The sequence below is a fragment of the Salmo trutta genome, chromosome 24 (genome assembly GCF_901001165.1).
Source record: "Salmo trutta chromosome 24, fSalTru1.1, whole genome shotgun sequence".
Taxonomy (NCBI): Eukaryota; Metazoa; Chordata; class Actinopteri; order Salmoniformes; family Salmonidae; genus Salmo; species Salmo trutta.
Window position 1 is genome coordinate 30,972,179 of NC_042980.1, and position 21,688 is coordinate 30,993,866.

The 21,688-nt window shown below is 41.0% G+C and overlaps 2 protein-coding genes across 7 annotated transcripts in view; one reads left to right on the forward strand and one right to left on the reverse strand.

Moving 5' to 3' along the window:
- Positions 1-8,606, reverse strand: part of cryl1 (crystallin, lambda 1) — a 40,595-nt gene extending 31,989 nt beyond the window's left edge. Inside the window, exons 1-3 of the mRNA XM_029711822.1 lie at positions 8,324-8,606; positions 7,186-7,293; positions 2,977-3,103 (exon numbers count right to left, since the gene is read on the reverse strand). Of these exons, the coding sequence (XP_029567682.1) occupies positions 2,977-3,103; positions 7,186-7,293; positions 8,324-8,364 (276 nt within the window). The 5' untranslated portion in view covers positions 8,365-8,606. The remainder of the gene's footprint in view (positions 1-2,976; positions 3,104-7,185; positions 7,294-8,323) is intronic.
- A 182-nt stretch (positions 8,607-8,788) lies between these two features.
- The window catches only part of ift88 (intraflagellar transport 88 homolog), a 30,319-nt gene continuing 17,419 nt past the window's right edge, over positions 8,789-21,688 (forward strand). For 3 of the 6 annotated variants that reach the window (XM_029711814.1, XM_029711816.1, XM_029711817.1), the window contains exons 1-20: positions 8,789-8,897; positions 9,188-9,281; positions 9,403-9,465; positions 9,575-9,634; positions 10,118-10,171; positions 10,299-10,362; positions 12,861-12,930; positions 13,044-13,134; positions 13,248-13,352; positions 13,493-13,595; positions 13,672-14,018; positions 14,181-14,251; positions 14,353-14,439; positions 14,542-14,647; positions 14,990-15,076; positions 15,212-15,398; positions 15,874-15,982; positions 16,087-16,237; positions 20,291-20,406; positions 20,557-20,609. In XM_029711814.1, coding sequence (XP_029567674.1) covers positions 9,201-9,281; positions 9,403-9,465; positions 9,575-9,634; positions 10,118-10,171; positions 10,299-10,362; positions 12,861-12,930; positions 13,044-13,134; positions 13,248-13,352; positions 13,493-13,595; positions 13,672-14,018; positions 14,181-14,251; positions 14,353-14,439; positions 14,542-14,647; positions 14,990-15,076; positions 15,212-15,398; positions 15,874-15,982; positions 16,087-16,237; positions 20,291-20,406; positions 20,557-20,609 — 2,005 coding nt within the window. In that variant the 5' untranslated portion in view covers positions 8,789-8,897; positions 9,188-9,200. The other 3 variants (XM_029711815.1, XM_029711818.1, XM_029711819.1) reach the window with 2 other exon arrangements.

The window sequence follows — 21,688 nt, forward strand, 5'->3', positions numbered from 1 at the left end:
TGTTATTATTTTTCTATTATTTCTAAATGTTTCTCTCTGCATTGTTGGGAAGGGCCCAGCCTGTAATTCAGCATTTCACTGTTTAACTACACCTGTTGTTTATGAAGAATGTGACAAATACATTTGATACACTAGGGAAACACTGAGTGAACTGCAGTCAGTGAGGAAACGTATCTGAACCAGGAAAAGATACTCTGAATATTTCCCAGCAGCATTTCCCCACAACTCTCTAAAACACCTTCTTTTGTTCTCTGCCACAGTATTACATGATGATTTGAATCAATACACTGTAATGATTAAACCTGTGTAATAAAATCTACCCATCTCCCATGTGCCCACTGAGCAGGCCTTCCTTCCCCTCAAAAGAGAGACAGTGTTGTCAATACTGGTGTGTCGGATGGAATGTGACTCCTGTCTTTGGCTAAAAGACCACACTTCCTGGCTCGCGTGGTGTGTTTGTGAGCGTGTGTAAAGCGGGACTAAGACCAGATGAGTGATGAGATGGTTAACCACACTGTAAGGAATTCAACTGTCATGTGGCTTCTCTCATTGTCTCTCCTATACCACCCTCCTCCTTCACCTTTCATTACAGGAAAGCTCTGAAAGCCAACCTTTCTTGGGAGGGGATGGGAAAATCTGGTGAAGGGTTGGGCAAACTTCCTTGGTATCTTAAGAGTCGCGTGGCTATTGTTCTAGACTATTGTGATGCACCCTCAGGGCCTCTGTACTTTTTTTTTAATTACGAAAAGTTTGGGGTCACTTAGAAATGTCCTTGTTTTCCATGAAAACATACATGAAATTAGTTGCAAAATGAATAGGAAATATAGTCAAGATGTTGACAAGGTTATAAATAATTATTTTAAATTGAAACAACAATTGTGTCCTTCAAACATTGCTTTAGTCAAAGAATCCTCCATTTGCAGCAATTACAGCCTTGTAGACCTTTGGCATTGTAGTTGTCAATTTGTTGAGGTAATCTGAAGAGATTTCCCCCCATGCTTCCTGAAGCACCTCCCACAAGTTGGATTGGCTTGATGGGCACTTCTTACGTACCATACGGTCAAGCTGCTCCCACAACAGCTCAATAGGGTTGAGATCCGGTGACCGTGCTGGCCACTCCATTATAGACAGAATACCAGCTGACTGCTTCTTCCTTAAATAGTTATTGCATAGTTTGGAGCTGTGCTTTGGCCCATTATCCTGTTGTAGGAGGAAATTGGCTCCAATTAAGCGCCATCAACAGGGTATGGCGTTGCAAAATGGAGTGATAGCCTTCCTTCTTCAAGATTCCTTTTACCCTGTACAAATCTCCCACTTTACCACCACCAAAGCACCCCCTGACCATCACAATGCCTCCACCGTGATTGACAGACGGCGTCACTCCTCCAGCATCTTCTTTGTGATCCGAACACCTCAAACTTAGATTTGTCTGTTCATAACACTTTTTTCCAATCTTCCTCTGTCCAGTGTCTGTGTTCTTGTGCCCATCTTAATCTTTTCTTTTTATTGGCCAGTCTGAGATATGGCTTTTTCTTTGCAACTCTGCCTAGAAGGCCAGCATCCCGGAGTCGCTCTTCACTGTTGACGTTGAAACTGGTGTTTTGCGGGTACTATTTAATGAAGCTGCCAGTTGAGGACTTGTGAGGCGTCTGTTTCTCAAACTAGACACTATAATGTACTTGTCCTCTTGCTCAGTTGTGCACCGGGGCCTCCCACTCCTCTTTCTATTCTGGTTAGAGCCAGTTTGCACTGTTCTGTGAAGGGAGTTGTACACAGCGTGGTATGAGATCTTGAGTTTCTTGTCAATTTTTCGCATGGAATAGCCTTCATTTCTCAGAACAAGAATAGACTGACGACTTTCAGAAGAAAGGTATTTGTTTCTGGCCATTTTGAGCCTGTAATCGAACCCACAAATGATGATGCTCCAGATACTCAACTAGTCGAAAGAAGGCCAGTTGTATTGCTTCTTTAAATCAGCACAACAGTTTTCAGCTGTGCTAACATAATTACAAAAGGGTTTTGCCAATCTGCCATTTCCAGCTACAATAGTCATTTACAACATTAACAATGTCTATATTGTATTTCTGATCAATTTGATGTTATTTTAAATGGACAAAATATTCACTTTCCTTCAAAAACAAGGACATATCTAAGTGACCCCAACTGAGTTCTATATATTTAACTTAACTTTTTGGGGGAACTCAGTTGGGGTCTCAACGTACTACTGAGAGTTAGAAAGGTAATACACAAGGTGCAATTTCGAAATGTGGTTGTGCATCAGCAGGTTTCCTCTTGTTATATGTCACTCACTGACAGTCACTCAATTAGCCCATATAAGTTAAAATCGTTTAGATTGGTAAATTAGTTTAGTTAGTCTCGACAGCTATCTGAACTTGTAGTAGTCATGGCCAAATTACCGACTGGGCACATATTAAGATGACATAAGTCATGGCAAATTGTGTAGAATTGCAGGAAATTAGCTTTTAAAACTGCAAAAAATTATCCCCACCCAATGGCAAAATGTTTAGAATCGCAGGAATTTAGCTGTAAAACAGCAGCAAAAAGTTATGTAAAGCAAACACATTTGTTTACCTTTTGTTAATAAAATATTTGTTCTGCTAACAGATCGCTCTGTATGTATTAAATTATAGTTTTAAATCCTGGCTCGGAGTTAATGTGAGTTAATGTGTAGCGGCTAATTGTATAGCTAAAAGGCTTTGTGTTTGTAGATCGACTGAGGTGAATGAAGCTACAGCAACAAATGTGATAATGGCTGGGGTCATTTTAGCTTGTTTTTGCTATTCTCCAAATGGCATTTTAGAGTTTTTAAATTGTATAGAAATGCAGTAAATGAGATGTTACTTTCTTAAACCCCCCCCCCCAAAATAATCCCTGGCTACGGCCCTGTGCACCCTAGGTAAGGGTTATTGCTATTTTTCCTCATAGATGATACTCATACCAATCATCCTAACGTACCTGGATGAAGAAGGCTCCCTCTAGTGCCTGGCAGAGGTCATTGTGGCTGCTCAGTAGGGCTAGCTGCTCTGAGGCACTTTGATCCCCCCTCAGCATGCACTCTTCCTGCAGATCCTCAAGCTGTTTCCTAGGCCAGCAGAGAGAGGGAGAAGGGGTTAACAAACACACGCAAGCGTGCACACATAAACCCCAAAAGCTTTTTCAATAAACCATAACTACACAGAAAACACAGTGACCAGTGGAATATAAAGTGCCACCTTAGTACATAAAGAATATACTATGAGACTGAATGTTGACAGCTTGGTTTTCCAGCCAATACCAAATGCAACGGTGCATTCCCTATGCTATGGTTTCTCGGGCTTTGAATAGTGGTCAAATCACTCAATGAACAGACATCTGTTTTTCAAAGTGAATTAAATGAAAACCTATGTATGTAAATGACATATCTTCCCGGTAGCTCTATGGTGAGGCCTGTGGTATGAGGAATTACATGTGTAGTTGTTTCAGTGGTGTGTGAAAGCTTGTTTAAAAGGTAACCAGAAAGCAAGACACAGGTAACTGCCAAAATAAAGAAAACACTTGAATAAATGAGGGATACAAAACATATTGTTAGCAGGCGCTTACACACGGTTTCTGAGTTAATTAAGCAATTAACATCCCATCATGCATAGGGTCATGTATAAAAATGGCCAGTTGCCCATTATTTTGGCTACCATGGCTAGAAGAAGAGATCTCAGTAGCTAGGTATCCATCCAGTTGGCGAAAGATTTATATGTCAACTGCAGGACCACACATGTCATTGCATGACTCCAAGTTTACTTCGATATGATGGTTATTATATTAATATTTGTGCATAAAAGCGCTTCCACCAACATTTGTCGCATAATACATTTTACTGAGACAAAAAGATCCCACCTTGTCTAGCATATTTTGTTTTGTCGACATTTGGAAAGTTTACCAACAAATGTTCTGTTTTAATTAGACCTGTCATTACATTTTTTTATCCGACATGTACTTTACTTGCATAAAGAGATTGGATGGAAACCTGGTTAGTGACTTTGAAATAGGGGTCTCAAAGGAGCATATGGGGTTTAAAGGGTGTGTGTGTGTGTGTGTGTCTCTGTGCATCTCAGTCATCAGGTCTTAACCCAATTGAAGACTTATGGGAGATTCTGGAGCAGTGCCTGAGACCATCAACAAAACACCAAATCATGGACTTTCTTGAGGAAGAATGGTGTTGCATCCCTCCAATAGAGTTCCAGACACTTGTAGAATCTATGCCAAGGCACATTGAAGCTGTTCTGTTGGCTTGTGGTGGCCAAAAGCCTTATTAAGACATTTAAAGTAGAATTGATAGCATTTTAACTACTTTTCAGGTATGAAACAAACAGACAATCAAAAATATCAAATTCCCACTTTATGCTACAAAAATAACTTTAAAAGGTTTTAAAAATAGGTTCTATTTGACTCAACATTCCATGACATACAGTAAGGCATTGTTGGCAGAATAGATGGATGCAGTTCAATGCATGATTAATATAATTCACCAATACACTTCTTGGTAGGCCAAAACTATTTTGCTATCAGGTTGTAAATCACAGCTGGCCTGGTACATTGTTTGCTGCCTCCATTTGAGATGACCTGTTTCAATATTTGGGACAACAACTGACAAATGAAACTAAGGCTGGGAATGTCAATACAATCAAACTAGCAAGATGATCACAAGTCACGTGGCTAATAGGCTAGCGTATCTATTTATGTAGCAAGCTAAAAACATTGGGCCTAGCGTTAACTAGATAGCTGCTAGGAGGATGTCATGTCATTGGAGGAGTGACTGACTTTTTTCCCCCTCATATCATTTTTCGGTGGCTACACAGATAGAACAATGAGAGATATTTCACCAGGTGTATAAATGTGAAGCATCCAATTGGTGTTTCCACTCACTACCAAATATGGTAGTGAGAGGAAGTCCAGTGGCCGGCAGTGGGAGAAGATGGAACGAGATGGATTTTGGCCAAAATTCTGCACATTGTATCATTGATGAAACAATTGATCTTAATTCAGTTTTCTGTAACCAAAACTAGAATCTGTTATGAACAGAGTCGACAAAGTTTTGTAGACTTTACCCTTTGCCAAAGTGTAAATTAAATTGCGTTGTTTAGAAGGAGTGCAAAGGTGAACTGAGTTATTGCACATGTACAATTCACAGGGTAGGCGTTCCCTAACGGAAATATGCAAATGTTTGCTAGAAATAGGATCTTGCTAGCTTGAGCTTGGCTCTGCCCACTTCCTTGCTAGTTCTGCCCACTTCCTTGCTAGTTCTGCCCACTTCCTTGCTAGTTCTGCCCACTTCCTTGCTAGTTCTGCCCACTTCCTTGCTAGTTCTGCCCACTTCCTCCTTGCTAGTTCTGCCCACTTCCTTGCTAGTTCTACCCACTATGACTAATTTATTCCCATTGGAAACGACAGGCTGTGGTCTGTCTTGGGTTAGTTATAAAAATCTTTGCTACACAGCTAGAGATGTAGGTGTCATTTGGTGAGCTAGCAAGAAATGTCAATTGCTTTGTTAGCTATCTCCAGATAACATATAAACAGCCTAACCAGCTCTGCTAGGCCGAGTAAAATGGTCAGAGTGAGGTGTTCTCTCATTTGTGTCTGGAAGTAGCTAGCTAACAAGCTCGCCAATTTTAGCTAGTTAGCTTGGGTGCTTGGTTGGGACAAGCATGCATTGGCAGGTAAGCTGTAGAAGGCCGAGTAGGCTACTATTCCCCATCGTTTATAAGTGCAATTTTGACGGCCAAGTAGCAGAATTTTTTTTGAGAGTTTATCTAATGTTCCCTCGTTAGATTTGAGCTAATATTGCTCTAGTTAGCATTAGTTGTTGATCTTGTTGTTTATGTGCATAACTGAGGGAGAGAGAGCCTACCTGTTCATGGTTGTTTGATCAATAGGACTGTAAAGTTCCCAAATGTAAGAGGACTCCCGTGGTATTTACATATTTGCAGAAATCCATTCAGGTGTATTTTGTGACTTTTGGCGAATGCATTCTAATGATCTAAAGTCGCACTGTTGTTACTGCCTGTAAACACTCAGTCCAGTTCAAAGTGAATGATGGCTGCCCAATACGCAAACAAGTTGGATTTGAGTCACTTCAAACTGCAAATGTGAACAAGGCTTTAATACTGGTGCTTCCTTTATTTTGGCAGTTACCTGTAAAAAAAAAATAAAAGATCAAGAATGCCCCCTACACTCCAATAAGGTTAATTTATTTTAACCAATGTGCAGTTGAGCAAATCTCATTATATGTTTCAAAACAGCATGGTATATAGAGCAAGGTTTCCAAACACTCTCCTCTGGGACCACCAGATGTTTGACATATTTCACATATTTTTTGGGAAGTACTGGCATAGAGACTTGAAGCAAACAGGACATACAATGGCTCAGTTAGGCAATACAGTAGCAAATAGCTATTTATTCGACTTGCAGGTTGTTTGGGATATTTTTTAGAGGCCAATCTCAAAGTGTCTGTATGATCCTGGATGTGAAACCCTTCTAAATGAATCATAACAGAAGATATCTGGACTAGGCTAGTAGTCCTCTCCCTATAAAATGGGGTGTTAACCCCAATGTCATGGCTAAATTCCCAACCTGGCCCCATTCCATCATGGCCACTTAATCATGCCCCTCATTCCTAATTGGCATATATCACTCCTCACCTCTACACCTAATAGCTGATGTGCGGTGCGCGTTCTGGCACAAAAATGGCCGCCGCATTGGTGGTGGATGAAGTGCGTTTCCCCCTTACTATGTAAAGCGCTTTGAGTACCTCAGTTGGTAGAAATAATATTATCCAATCCACGATTCATTATTATTACAAATGTCACTAAGAACCTTTTCCCATCTTCCAGAGCCTTGAGATCAAAATACACTGGGTTAAAGTTAAATTCTTTACATATAATAGAAACACCACAGGGGAGAGGACCATGTTCACCTAAAGCGATGTGTCACCTCCTAATGTTCAACTAATCATAATTTGTCCATGTTTTCAACAAAGTACACTCTATGGTTGTTGATGGGTTTGTAAAGTTAAAAGGATTCACTGATAATGTTGTTTTGGACTGAGGGGTATTTTGGTCATGCATATTATGTATGAGTCGATGCGGTTATGAGATATTCTGGTAATGTTTTGCCTTGTTTTCCAGGACTCACCTGACCTCCTGGATAGCCCTGGCAGCCTGGCCTGGCTGGTTGTCATAGATCTTCACTCTGTAGCCCCCACTTATAAACACCATGGCCCAGGAGCGCCCAATCAGCCCACTGAAACACACACAGAACAACAGAGCCAACATTTATCAATCAATCAATCTTTACTGTCCCCAGAGGGAAATATGGATTGCCCCGGAATGGCTACATGCTTTTGATGAGAAATTAAATCCCTAACCACCAAATAGTCCAGTATGGCTCAGTTGTTGGAGCATGGTGCTTGCAACACCAGGGTGGTGGGTTTGATTCCCTCTGGGGCCACCCATTGGGAAATGTATGCATGCACTATGTAAATTGCTTTGGATAAAAGCACCTACTAAATTGCAAATGTATGACTCAGTTATTATAACATGATATATATTAGTATATATAGCATATAATAGGAGTGATCCTCGAGTTGGGGGTCAGTCCAAAGATGAACACATGTTAATTTAATCATAAACCATAATGAAGTTAAAATGTAAGTGATCTATGACAAGACTTTTCTGGCTCAAATTCCACAAAAAAGGGTGGCAAGGTTCAACAGTGACAGAGCAGACATTTTCTGTGCCCTCAACATCCTTCAGGATTGTCCAGAAATGGTGTCTAGAGAAGGAGGCAGGAATAAGAAAGCAAAGGCAAATAAAAGTGATGCCTGTTCTTGAAAGAACCCGTCGCCATCATTAAAATAGCCATATGATGACCATATACGTTTGGGAAAACTATTGTACTAGATTCTACATTTTCATCTAGACAAAAAATACATATTAATTCAGATGACATGACATGGCTATAGCACAACCTCCTGACCTGATATGACAAATTCAGAGTTACGTTATAGGCTAGAAAACACAGCGGCTATTCTCTCTTGTCTTGACACATGCAGAACAAATATGAATACAATATATGTAACACCAAATATTCAGTATCATGAAAATGAACTAATTTCTTTACTTAAAGAAGTTTAGTTAATGATCAGTTGACCCTAATCAGCTCGAAGTTCACATGCATAAGCACACAACGTTAGCTAGCTAGCTAACGTTAGTTGTTGGAGCAAGATTTTTTTAGACAGATAAAGCTCGTGAAATGTTAGGCTTCTACTCACCTGCCAATAACGGTAATGGTCTTCCCTTCAGATGAACTCATTTTGCAGTTTTGATTAGCAGTAAGTTATTGAAACATTGAAAACTGTCAAGAATACTCTGCATACAAATCCTGCAACGCCCCTGCTAGTCACTTGATTGTACGGTGCCCTAAAATGTTCAAAATAAAGACGAGCGAAGAAAATTCATCATATGGAAATGTGCATTCACCGATTTGCATTATTTTATTAATCATGTGGTAATGGTCTTGGTTAGCTATAACATTACTTTTTACATTCTAAGCTGATAACATTTGATTTTTTGTTGTTGTATGAAACGGGTGTCGCAGCTTCCTCACGTACTGTATCCTAGCAACGGAATTGGGCGCCCTTATCCAATTGTATTGCGCAAAACCAAACCCTTCTATGATTGACGTACAGTTAAACCAATCGAGGCTTCAAAACCAATTCAATACCGCCCATATTTGTATTGTGGGATCTGAAAACTCAGAAATGACTGCAGCCCGAGCAATATATTATCAATATTTTATCTAGTTAGAGAAGACCGCATCTACTCCATTCCATAGAAGTGTTGACCGTAAGTAGTCAGTATTTATTCGTAATTTTACTTTTTGTAGCTAACGTTAGTGTTAATGAGCTAGCAGCTTAGCTATTTACATTAGCTAATGTAATGCTAATGAACTGCCCAACATGTAGCTAGCTAGGCTATCTAGTTTGCCTTGAGAGTCAATGCCATTCGGATTCTTTGTAGCTAATGTCTGTCTATGCTCATGCGTACTATAGTAGTAGCAAGACACTCGGGGTGTGCTTTGATGCAATTCATAAAATCTAAAACCTGTGTTGTTGTCCTCCTCCTGAGCCTAACAGAATCGCAGAAGAGATGGAACACGTACATCTTGCTGCTGAGGAAGATGACCTGTACTCTGGCTACAACGACTACAATCCAACATTTGATTCAGAGGTAGCTATAGCTAGCCTAGTGTTTTCTTTTGAATTAGAGTACTACCTCATCTTCACTCTTGTTTTATACTGAATTTGTGATTAATTATAGTATTGTTGAATTAATGTATTGTGTTTAACAGGAGCTTGACAATGATGCTGGTTTTCAGCAAGCAGTCAGGACAAGCCATGGGAGAAGGCCCCCCGTAAGTGTTATAACAGTGTCTTGACAGTTAGTCAAGATATGGCAGAATTAAAGCAATGTGCTAATGACAACTGAATCGAGTTATACATCCTTTGTGTTCATTTTGTAAGATGACTGCCAAGTTTCCTGGCACTGCCATTGGAGGACGGGCTTTGGGGACCTCTTTTGGAGTAAGTCTATGGATTGTGTAAGATTTGGTTTACTTGTTACATGTTGATTGTAAATCAATGTTTCAATGATGGGTAGGCTATAAAGTAGGGTTGAGAAGGAATTACTGTAAGTTTTACTGTTGTTCTAAGTATGGGATGCAAACAAATTGTTCAGAGTGAAGAGGAGGCACATAGAGCCAATGATAATTCAGAAGTTATAGCTTAGAGTATTGTATTGCATTTGAGCATGTTTGATATTTGACACTCAGGTAGAGAGCAGGTTTGGCAGTGAGAGCAGGCTTCTGAAGGTGAGAGAGCAGTCATGGCATACTTGGTAGCAAGTTATGTGAACATTTTCAAGAGAGGAGAACAGAACCCTTGTCTAAAAAATCAATATGATAATTTAGTATTGACTGAATCAGTTGATGGTGTTTTATCTGTTCAAGACCTCATTGATGTTTTAAAAAATGTGAGAATGTCTGTCTTTAATGCTGTGACTTGCAGTCTAGGATGCCCATGGCCTCATCTATGGGCAGACCCATGACTGGAGCTGTACAGGTGAGAGCATCAATACTGATCAGTTTCTTTAGTTGTCCTATTGGATTCTTACCCAGTACTATGTGGAGAAAAATGATGCTCAATAACATGGAAATCTGATGCATGTGGGTGTCATTTGTTGTGACAGGATGGAGCAGCTAGGCCTATGACTGCAGTCAGAGCAGCAGGCTATTCTTCAGCCATGACCAGAGGTGAGCTTACTAGGGAGGGCAGGAGGGAGGGAGGGAGGGAGAGAGAGTTGTGGTGGTCTCATACACTCTCAATAGACTAAAGTATGCAGACCTTGTCAGGGATTTTTCTGCCATTGTAATCCTTGGGTGGGCTGCCTAAGCATTTTTTTCAGGTCTCCTAAGTCCAAACAGTGTAAATGTTTTTATACAGTTGAAGTCAGAAGTTTACATACAGTTAGGTTGGAGTCATTAAAACTAATTTTTCAACCACTCCACAAATTTCTTGTTATCAAACTATAGTTTTGGCAAGTCGGTTAGGACATCTACTTTGTGCATGATACAAGTATTTTTTACAACAATTGTTTACAGACAGATTATTTCACTTATAATTCACTGTATCACAATTCCAGTGGGTCAGAAGTTTACATGCACTTAAGTTGACTGTGCCTCTAAACAGCTTGGAAAATTCCAGAAAATGATGTCATGGCTTTAGAAGCTTCTGATAGGCTAATTGACATAATTTTAGTCAGTTGGAGGTGTACCTGTGGATGTATTTCAAGGCCTACCTTCAAACTCAGTGCCTCTTTGCTTGACATCATGGGAAATTCAAAAGAAATCAGCCAAGACCTCAGGAAAAAAAAAATGTAGACCTCCACAATGTATGCATTCACTACTGTAAGTCGCTCTGGATAAGAGCGTCTGCTAAATTACTAAAATGTAAAAATATAAATGTATACCGCTCAGGAAGGAGACGTGTTCTGTCTCCTAGAGATGAACGTACTTTGGTGCGAAAAGTGCAAATCAATCCCAGAACAACAGCAAAGGACCTTGTGAAGATGCTGGAGGAAACGGGCACAAAAGTATCTATATCCACAGTAAAACGAGTCCTATATCAACATGACCCGAAAGGCCGGCCAGGAAGAAGGAAGAAGCCACTGCTCCAAAACCGCAATAAAAAAGCCAGACTATGGTTTGGATCTGCACATGGGGACAAAGATTGTTCTTTTTGGAGAAATGTCCTCTGGTCTGATGAAACAAAAATATAACTGTTTGGCCATAATGACCATTGTTATGTTTGAGGAAAAAGGGGGAGGCTTGCAAGCCGAAGAACACCATCCCAACCGTGAAGCATGGGGGTGGCAGCATCATGTTGTGGGGGTGCTTTGCTGCAGGAGGGACTGGTGCACTTCACAAAATAGATGGCATCATGAGGTAGGAAAATTATGTGGATATATTGAAACAACATCTCAAGACATCAGTCAAGAAGTTCAAGCTCGGTTGCAAATGGGTCTTCCAACTGGACAATGACCCCAAGCATACTTCCAAAATTGTAGCAAAATGGCTTAAGGACAAAAAAAGTCAAGGTATTGGAGTGGCCATCAAAAAGCCCTGACCTCAATCCTATAAAAAAAAATTGTGGGCAGAACTGAAAAAGAGAGTGTGTGAGCAAGGAGGCCTACAAACCAGACTCAGTTACACCAGCTCTGTCAGGAGGAATGGGCCAAAATGCACCCAACTTATTGTGGGAAGCTTGTGGAAGGCTACCCTAAACATTTGACCCAAGTTAAACAATATAAAGGCAGTGCTACCAAATACTAATTGAGTGTATGTAAACTTCTGACCCACTGGGAATGTGATGAAAGAAATAAAAGCTGAAATAAATCATTCTCTCCACTATTATTCTGATATTTCACATTCTTAAAATAAAGTGGTGATCCTAACTTTTTACTAGGATAAAATGTCAGGAATTGTGATACCCCTTAGCCAAATGCATTTAAACTCAGTTTATGTAAAGTTCCGACTTCAACTGTAATATACAGTACCAGTCAAAAGTTTGGACACACCTACTCTTTCAAGGGGTTTTCTTTATTTTGACTATTTTCTACATTGTAGAATAATAGTGACGATATCAAAACTGTGAAATAACACATATGGAATCATGTAGTAACCAAAAAAGTGTTAAACAAATCAAAATATATTTTAGATTCTTCAAAGTAGCCATCCTTTGCCTTGACATCTTTCACAACTAACAATCGCCAGAATAAAAACTAGACAGTTGGGGAGAATTTAAAATTACAAAAACAATACATTTGGCAGTATTAATTTTGTTATTATGTTTAAGTAAAAGAACACAGCATTATCCATGGCAAAATGCATAGATTTCCTGCATAGATTTGCAGAAAACTAGCTTTTAAACTGCAACATTTTTCTCTCAGCTGCATGGCAGAATATGTAGAATCGCAGGAAATTAGCTTTAAAACTCCCCAAAAAATCCTCAGCTCCATGGAGAAATTTGTAAAACTGTAAGAAATTGCCTTGAAAATACTAAAATGTGTCTACAGCTCCAAGATGAGGGCCTCTAAATAGTAACCACGCTGACTGCCAGCTGTGCTCATTCCTACGCCCACCACCTAAGCCCCTTTTTTGATCCAGAAAAAAAGCTCCTTGTTAAAATGAGACAACAAGTACAGAACTTCTCATGCGCAGGTTGTTACAAAAAATGTTTCTGATATTCCCAGGGTCGACATTTGACCCACTAGGTCAGTCCAAAGGACCGGCTCCTCCATTGGAGGGCAAAAGTGAAGATACGTAAGAGTTTGTTTCTGTCTCTGCTGCTTATCCTCATTTCAATATGCAATTCTCAGGGTTTCTCCTATGATTCTGTAGGATAATGAAGGTTAGGACGATTTTGTTGTTTTCAGGCCAGATGAGAAGGTGAAGATCCTGGAGAAGAAGGTGAACGACCTGATAGAAGAGAGCTGCCTGGCGCACGGCCATGGAGACCTGCAGTTGGTCAGTCTCCCCCTGCCTCTTATCTGTACCGAATAACTTACAGACATCGCACACTTAGGGATGTGTTATGCTTTACCTCTGACTGTGTGTGTTTTCTACCATTGTTATTACAGTCCCTTGATAGAGCCAAAGAGGCAGGGCGGAAGGAGAGAGCGCTGGTGAGACAGAGGGAGCAGTCAGGCAATGCAGACCACATCAACCTGGACCTCACATACTCTGTGAGAACAATAACAACTGTCAATAGAAATACTCATCTGTCCACATCACTTGGACCTCACCTACTTGTGACAGACATTGTCTTTTGAGGTCAATGTTGGTCAGATGTGATCTGAGTTTATATTTTTGTTTTCTTTTTCAGGTCTTGTTTAACTTGGCAACTCAGTACGCCAACAATGACATGTACGCGGAGGCCCTGAACACTTACCAGGTCATCGTAAAGAACAAGATGTTCAGTAATGCAGGTGGGTGGGAGAAGGATGTCATATTTTAGATTAGCCACTAAAATGACAGTAAAACAATGTTTTACTTTCTTTCCAGGAAGGTTAAAAGTGAACATGGCCAACATCCATTTCAAGCAGAAAAACTACCCCAAGGCCATCAAGTTGTACCGCATGGCCCTGGACCAGATCTCTAACTCCCACAAGGAGATGAGGATCAAGATCATGCAGAACATCGGTGTGGTCTTCATCCGCATGGGCCAGTACTCTGACGCCATCACCTCCTTTGAACACATCATGAGCGAGAGCCCCAACATTAAGACAGGCTTTAACCTGATCCTGTGTTACTACGCCATCGGAGACCGAGAGAGGATGAAGAAGGCCTTTCAGAAGCTCATCTGTGTTCCTCTGGGGATCGACGAGGAGGACAAGTACATCCCACCCAATGTGAGCACTTCTGTTCTCAAACTTAACATAGTCAGCACAGTGAAGTCCTTAGCAGAGCACTTCAGTGTGCACTCTTCAGAACATGGTAAGTTTAGGCTTTATTGTAGTAGCACTTACTGCATGTTTTGCTTCACAAGTCATCCACATTAGTTTTGTTTTCAGGATGACACCCATGCCAACCTGGTTATTGAAGCCATCAAGAACGACAAGCTTCACCAGATGGAGAGAGAACGGTAACTGTCTTATCCGTACATTATATAAAACATAACTGTTCAGCGTTTTCACATCTGTATGACATGTTTGTGCCCACTGGAACCTGTTCTCTTGACTGCAGTAAAGCCCTGGCTGAGAAATTCATCATGACATCAGCCAAGCTCATCGCCCCAGCCATTGAGGCAACGTTCGCCGCCGGATTTGACTGGTGTGTTTTTCCAAACCTGAACACCAGAGGGCGATACAGGGTTAATGTGGTCTGGAGTCCCCTCAGGCAAGTAATGGTAATACTGTGTGGCTGTTTCTGTAGGTGTGTGGACATGGTGAAGAGTTCCCAGTACGTAGAACTGGCCAACGACCTAGAAATCAACAAAGCCATCACCTACCTGAGACAGAGGGACTTCAAACAGGTTGGTGTGAGTGTGTCACCTAGTCTAAACAGTCTTCACCTGTACCACATGAGGGAAAGTATGTATTTTTTCCTTTTCACTCCATTATGTATGTATTTGTGTACATCTCTGCTATATTGTCTGCCTATGTATCAGATTCTCCATTCAGCGGTTTACTTTCACCACGGCTTTTCTCCTCTTCACTCCCTCCATTTTGTTTGTTTTTCTTTTCTCCATCTGCATGGCTCTTAAGCTCGAGGTATGTGGTCTGCTCTTTCGTTTGTATGTGTAATGTCCTTGTCGGGTGTGTGTGTACTATTTGAGCGTGTCAAGTTATAGTGATGCTAAGTGATAGGGTTCCTCCAACAGGCTGTGGAGACTCTGAAGACGTTTGAGAAGAAAGACAGCAGAGTGAAGAGTGCTGCAGCCACTAACCTCTCCTTCCTCTACTTCCTGGTAAGACACTCTCTTTCTTATTAATGATATTATATAGTCATATTAGGGAGATCCTCCTTTGTTCAATCACATTAGCATACGTCCTTGAACTGTATGGCGTATCTCTCTTGGTGTGATGACCTGTGACCCCATCAGGAGAAAGACTACGACCAGGCTGACCGCTATGCCGACCTGGCCATGACAGCCGACCGCTACAACCCAGCGGCGCTCATCAACAAGGGCAACACGGTGTTTGTGAAGAAGGACTATGAGAAGGCTGCAGAGTTCTACAAGGAGGCTCTCCGGAACGACTCGTCCTGCACTGAGGCCCTATATAACCTAGGTAAACTAAACCGTCAGAGCTCAATTCAGCAAGATCATTGTTGGGAGCTCAGGGATCAGCCTACTATGCTGTTATTAATCATGTACTGTCTGTGTTACCCTTTTATCTTGCAAGGCGGTACATTCCATAGCCTCTCTTCATCTGCACTTGCCCAAAGGAAACCGCATGATGTACTGTCAATACTCCTCTTTTGCCTTGATACATTCTTGGATCACGCATGTTTCAATGAGTGCCAATTAAGGGGTTTGTTTGTACAAGTAATACCGCTGATCGTCAGAGAGAAGCTTTTGTTGCCAATTTAATTGGGATCTTTTATTTCAGCTCATGAACTATGGGTCCAACCCTTTACATGTTGCGTTTATATATATTTTTTTTATATCATCATATAAAAAATGAAAACACACCAACCGTGGCGGATTGGGAAATCTTAAGTGGTGAGACCTTCCTATTCTTACAGTATGTCCTTTTTCCTAAGGTCTTACCTATAAGCGTCTGGGGCGTCTGGAGGAGTCTCTGGACTGTTTCCTGAAGCTCCACGCCATCCTGAGGAACAGCGCCCAGGTCATGTGGCAGCTAGCCAACCTGTATCCTCACAGAATACTGGGTCATTAAGCGTTGCCTAAAAACGATGTTCTTATAGGAGCACTTGACTACAACTTAGAAAGTGTGATCCTTGACTGAAGCTCAGCTTTGAGATGTTGGAGGATCCCCACCAGGCCATAGAGTGGTTGATGCAACTGATCACTGTGACGCCCACAGACCCCCAGGTGTTGGCCAAACTGGGAGAGCTCTACGACAGCGAGGGAGACAAGTCTCAGGCGTTCCAGTACTACCAAGAGGTCAGTCATTCCCAACACACCACTGATCTATCTATCAAGAGAATCCTAGTATCATTATGTTTCTGTCTATTGTGTTAATGTATCTAACTGTATGGATTCAAACAGCATTGTGAGTAGTAGATGGTATTGAATCAAAGTTAGAGTGCAAATCAAATCTTATTTGTTACGTGCATGATATGCAACAGATGTAGACTATTCGTGAAATGCTTACTTATGGGTCAATTTCCAACAATGCAGAGTTAAAGATAAGATATATAACTAGTGACACAAGGAATAAATACACAGTGAATAAGGAATAAAAATAACATGGCTATATACAGGGAGTACCAGTACCAAGTCGATGTGCAGGAGTACGAGGTAATTGAGATGGCTATGTACTGTACATATACACTACCGTTCAAAAGTTTGGGATCACTTAGAAATGTCCTTGTTTTTGAAAGAAAAGCAAATTTTTGTCCATTTTAAAATAACATCAAATTGATCAGAAATAGAGTGTAGACATTGTTAATGTTGTAAATTACTATTGTAGCTGGAAACGGCTGATTCTTTTCAATGGAATATCTACATAGGCGTACAGAGGCCCATTATCAGCAACGCTGTGTACTACTCCCTTCACAGAACAGTGCAAGAGTGTCTAGTTTGAGAAACGGACGCCTCACAAGTCCTCAACTGGCAGCTTCATTAAATAGTACCCACAAAACACCAGTCTCAACGTCAACAGTGAAGAGGCGACTCCGGGATGCTGGCCTTCTAGGCAGAGTTCCTCTGTCCAGTGTCTGTGTTCTTTTGCCCATCTTAATCTTTTCTTTTTATTGGCCAGTCTGAGATATGGCTTTTTCTTTGCAACTCTGCCTAGAAGGCCAGCATCCCGGAGTCGCCTCTTCACTGTTGACATTGAGACTGGTGTTTTACGGGTACTATTTAATGAAGCTGCCAGTTGAGGACTTGTGAGGCGTCTGTTTCTCAAACTAGACACTCTAATGTACTTGTCCTCTTGCTCAGTTGTGCACCGGGGCCTCCCACTCCTCTTTCTATTCTGGTTAGAGCCAGTTTGCGCTGTTCTGTGAAGGGAGTAGTACACAGCGTGGTATGAGATCTTCAGTTTCTTGGCAATTTTTCACATGGAATAGCCTTCATTTCTCAGAACAGGAATAGACTGACGACTTTCAGAAGAAAGGCCATTTGAGCATTTTGAGCCTGTAATCGAACCCACAAATGCTGATGCTCCAGATACTCAACTAGTCTAAAGAAGGCCAGTTTTATTGCTTCTTTAATCAGAACAACAGTCTCAGCTGTGCTAACATAATTCCAAAAGGGTTTTCTAATGATCAATTAGCCTTTTAAAATGATCAACTTGGATTAGCTAACACAACGTACCATTGGAACACAGGAGTGATGGTTGCTGATAATGGGCCTCTGTACGCCTATGTAGATGATCCATTTAAAAATCATCCGTTTACAGCTACAATAGTCATTTACAACATTAACAATGTCTACACTGTATTTCTGATCAATTTGATGTTATTTTAATGGACAAAAAAAAAAATCTAAGTTACTCCAAATTTTTTAACTGTAGTGAAGGTAGCGGTGAAGGGACTAGAAAACAGGATAGATAATAGACAGTAGCATGTGTGTGTAAAATTAGTGCAATACTTAGTGTAAATGCAGGTAGTCCGGGAAGCCATTTGATTAGCTATTTATCAGTCTTGTTTAAAAGTCTAATGGCTTGGGGGTTGAAGCTGTTCAGGGTCCTGTTGGTTCCAGACTTGGTGTGTTGGTATCGCTAGCCATGCGGTAGCAGAGAGAACAGTCTGTGGCTTGGGTGGCTGGAGTCTTTGAAAATTGTTTGGGCCTTCATCTGACAGACTGGTATAGATGTCCTGGATGGCGGGCAAAACATAATAGATTGTAGGTCAAACCGTTCGGACTCTACAGACATTTTTGTGAGAAGACCGATGTCTTATGGTCTGACAAACACCGCTCTGCCACCTTTCACCGCAGATGTGGAAGTGCAACATTGGCGGATGCGGTGGATTGAAACGTGTCCAATGCAACAACAAAAAAACATACCTCTAGCTTAAACTGACGGATGTTGATGGATTTTCTTATGTTACTTAGATTGACGCACTGGTGCTTCAGTCGACTCAAGGGTGTTAATAAATTCAACTTGAAACATGATAACTAGTCATATAATCTAGTATCCTTAACTAGCGTTGAAAAAGTTAATTCATTCTTCTCTACCTAATAAAAAAATCTCTCTCCCTAGCTAATAAAAAAATCTCTCTTCCCATCTTCTGAATCATGATTGTAACGTCAGTACAGTAGCCAATGCTTTGGATTGGGGAGGGGCAGGTAGCCTAAACGCGCGTACACACTGGCAAAGATTTTCATCTTGCAGGCAGACACTGGAATATGTTTGAGTGACAGAGTGCGAGGTTTGCATAGGCGCTTTGAGTTTTTTTTGTGGGACTAGAAAAAATGCCTGGAATGTAAAATGTTATTAACCGGTTTCCACGCGTTTAAAATGAGTTCTGTTCCGGAACTGTATGGATCACATTTGTTTCAGATTTTGTTTCTGTTCCATGAAAAAAAACGTATTTATTTTTCAGTTCTGTTCCCTGAACTGGTCCCTGGTATTGACGCTTTGCCTGCTTGATGGTTCTTTGGAGGGTGTAGCCGGATTTCTTATAAGCCTCCGGATTAGTGTCCCGCTCCATGAAAGCGGCAGCTCTAGCCTTTAGCTCAGTGTGGATGTTGCCTTTAATCCATGGCTTCTGGTTGGGATATATACATACGTCACTGTGGGGACGATGTCATCGATGCATTTATTAATGAAGCCGGTGTGGTAATCTCCTCAATGCCATTGGCTGAATCCCAGAACATATTCCAGTCTGTGCTAGTAAAACAGTCCTGTAGCTTAGCTTCCGCTTCATCGGACAACTTCCGAAATGAGCATGTCACTGATACTTCCTATTTGAGTTTTTGCTTGTAAGCAGAAATCAGGAGGACAGAGTTATGGTCAGATTTGCCAAATGGAGGGAGAGCATCGTATGCGTCTCTGTGTGTGGTATATAAAGGTGATCTAGAGTATTTATTATTATTTATCCTCCGTCCGTCCCCGTCCTCTAGTTGCACAGGTGACATGCTGGTAGAAATTAGGCAAAACGGATTTCACTTTTACCTGCGTGAAAATCACCGGCCGCTAGGAGCGCTGCCTCTGGATGAGCATTTTCTTGTTGGCTTATTGCCCTATATAGCTCGTTGCATGCAGTCTTTGTGCCAGCATCGGTTTGTTGTGGTAAGTAGACAGCTGTGAAAAATCTAGATAAACTATTTTGTTACAGAGTATGGTCTACAGTTTATTATGAGGTATTCTAACTCAGGCGAGCAGTACCTCGAGACTTCCTTAACATTAGAGACCGGCACCGCATGTTGTTAACAAAGAGACACACACCCCTGCCCCTGATTTTACGAGACACTGAGGTTCTGTCCTGCCGATTCATAGAAAAACCAGCTAGATTTATATTAACCATGTCCTTGTTAAGCCACGACTCAGTGAAACAGGATATTACAGTTCTTCAGGTCCCGTTGATAGGATAGTCTCGAATGGAGCTTGTCTAGTTTATTCTCCAGTGGTTGTACATTCGCCAATAGAACAGAGAGAAGAGGCGGTTTATTCACTCACCACCATAGTTTCATCAGGGTGCCCCGACGTAACTCAATATCGTAATCTTTTCCTCTTCCGAGGGTCGGGATTAGGGCCTGGTCCCGGGTGAGTAGTATGTAATGTGTGGTCGAGTCATTGAAGTAAAACACTTCATCCAAGTCGAGGTTAGTGATCGCTGCTCTGATGTCCAGAAGCTCTTTTTGGTCATTGGAAACTATGGCTGAATCATTTTGTACCAAAAAAGTTATCAGCGCAAGAACATACGAAATAGCATAATTGGGCAGGAGCTTCTAAAATGGATGCTATACATGCCAGCGCCATTGTGTCCCGAAAAGAAGTTGACTTTGTGCTAAATCTGAACATTCTCAATGTGGTCCCTTGTTCAGTCCTTCAGATATTTCCCCTCCAACATTGACGTTATTGAGTGGCTGGGGGCCTACTACATTGACACTCAGTTCTGTGAGAAGGCCATCCAGTACTTCGAGAGAGCCACACTAATCCAGTAAGTCTCTAGTCCTCATCTCACAATAATATCAGTATGTATGAGTCTTGAGTTTGTACATCATAATGTGTGTAACAAGTAATATCCTTTGGGACACGGTTATGTTGTATCATGCCCCTGCACTATTGATAACTTGTCATGTGGTTTCAGGCCAACTCAGGTGAAATGGCAGCTTATGGTGGCCAGCTGCTACAGAAGAAGTGGTGAGTTTATCATCCACCTCAATTATGGCTAATGATGACTGATTAATTTTATTGTCCAAATGATTTGGTCCTCGCCTTTACAGTGTCGTGACATTACATATTAATCTAATGACTGTTATGCATCGATTCAACTAACTATGTTTAATTGTTACTCGATTCAATGAATCATGTAACAATTAACTCATTAGGATTTTGGGGCACCACGGAAGAAGTTGTTTAACATCTTACATCTAGACGTTCCGCTAGCGGAACACCTGCTCCAATATCCAATGATAGGCGTGGCGCGAATTACAAATTCCTCAAAAATCCCCAAACTTCAATTTTTTAAACATATATGACTATTTTACACCATTTTAAAGACAAGACTCTCCTTTATCTAACCACACTGTCCGATTTCAAAAAGGCTTTACAGCGAAAGCAAAACATTAGATTATGTCAGCAGAGTACCCAGCCAGAAATAATCAGACACCCATTTTTCAAGCTAGCATATAATGTCACAAAAAACAAAACCACAGCTAAATGCAGCGCTAACCTTTGATGATCTTCATCAGATGACACGCCTAGGACATTATGTTATACAATACATGCATGTTTTGTTCAATCAAGTTCATATTTATATCAAAAACCAGCTTTTTACATTAGCATGTGACGTTCAGAACTAGCATTCCCAACGAACACTTCCGGTGAATTTACTAAATTACTCACGATAAACGTTCACAAAAAACATAACAATTATTTTAAGAATTATAGATACAGAACTCCTTTATGCAATCGAGGTGTCCGATTTAAAAAAAAAAAAAAAAAAGCTTTTCGGTGAAAGCACATTTTGCAATATTCTGAGTAGATAGCCCAGCCATCACGGCTAGCTATTTTGACACCCACCAAGTTTGACCCTCACCAAACTCCGATTTACTATTAGAAAAGTTTGATTACCTTTCCTGTTCTTTGTCAGAATGCACTCCCAGGACTTCTACTTCAATAACAAATGTTGGTTTGGTTCAAAATAATCCATAGTTATATCCAAATAGCGGCGTTTTGTTCGTGCATTCAAGACACTATCCAAGGGTGAAGAAGGGTTA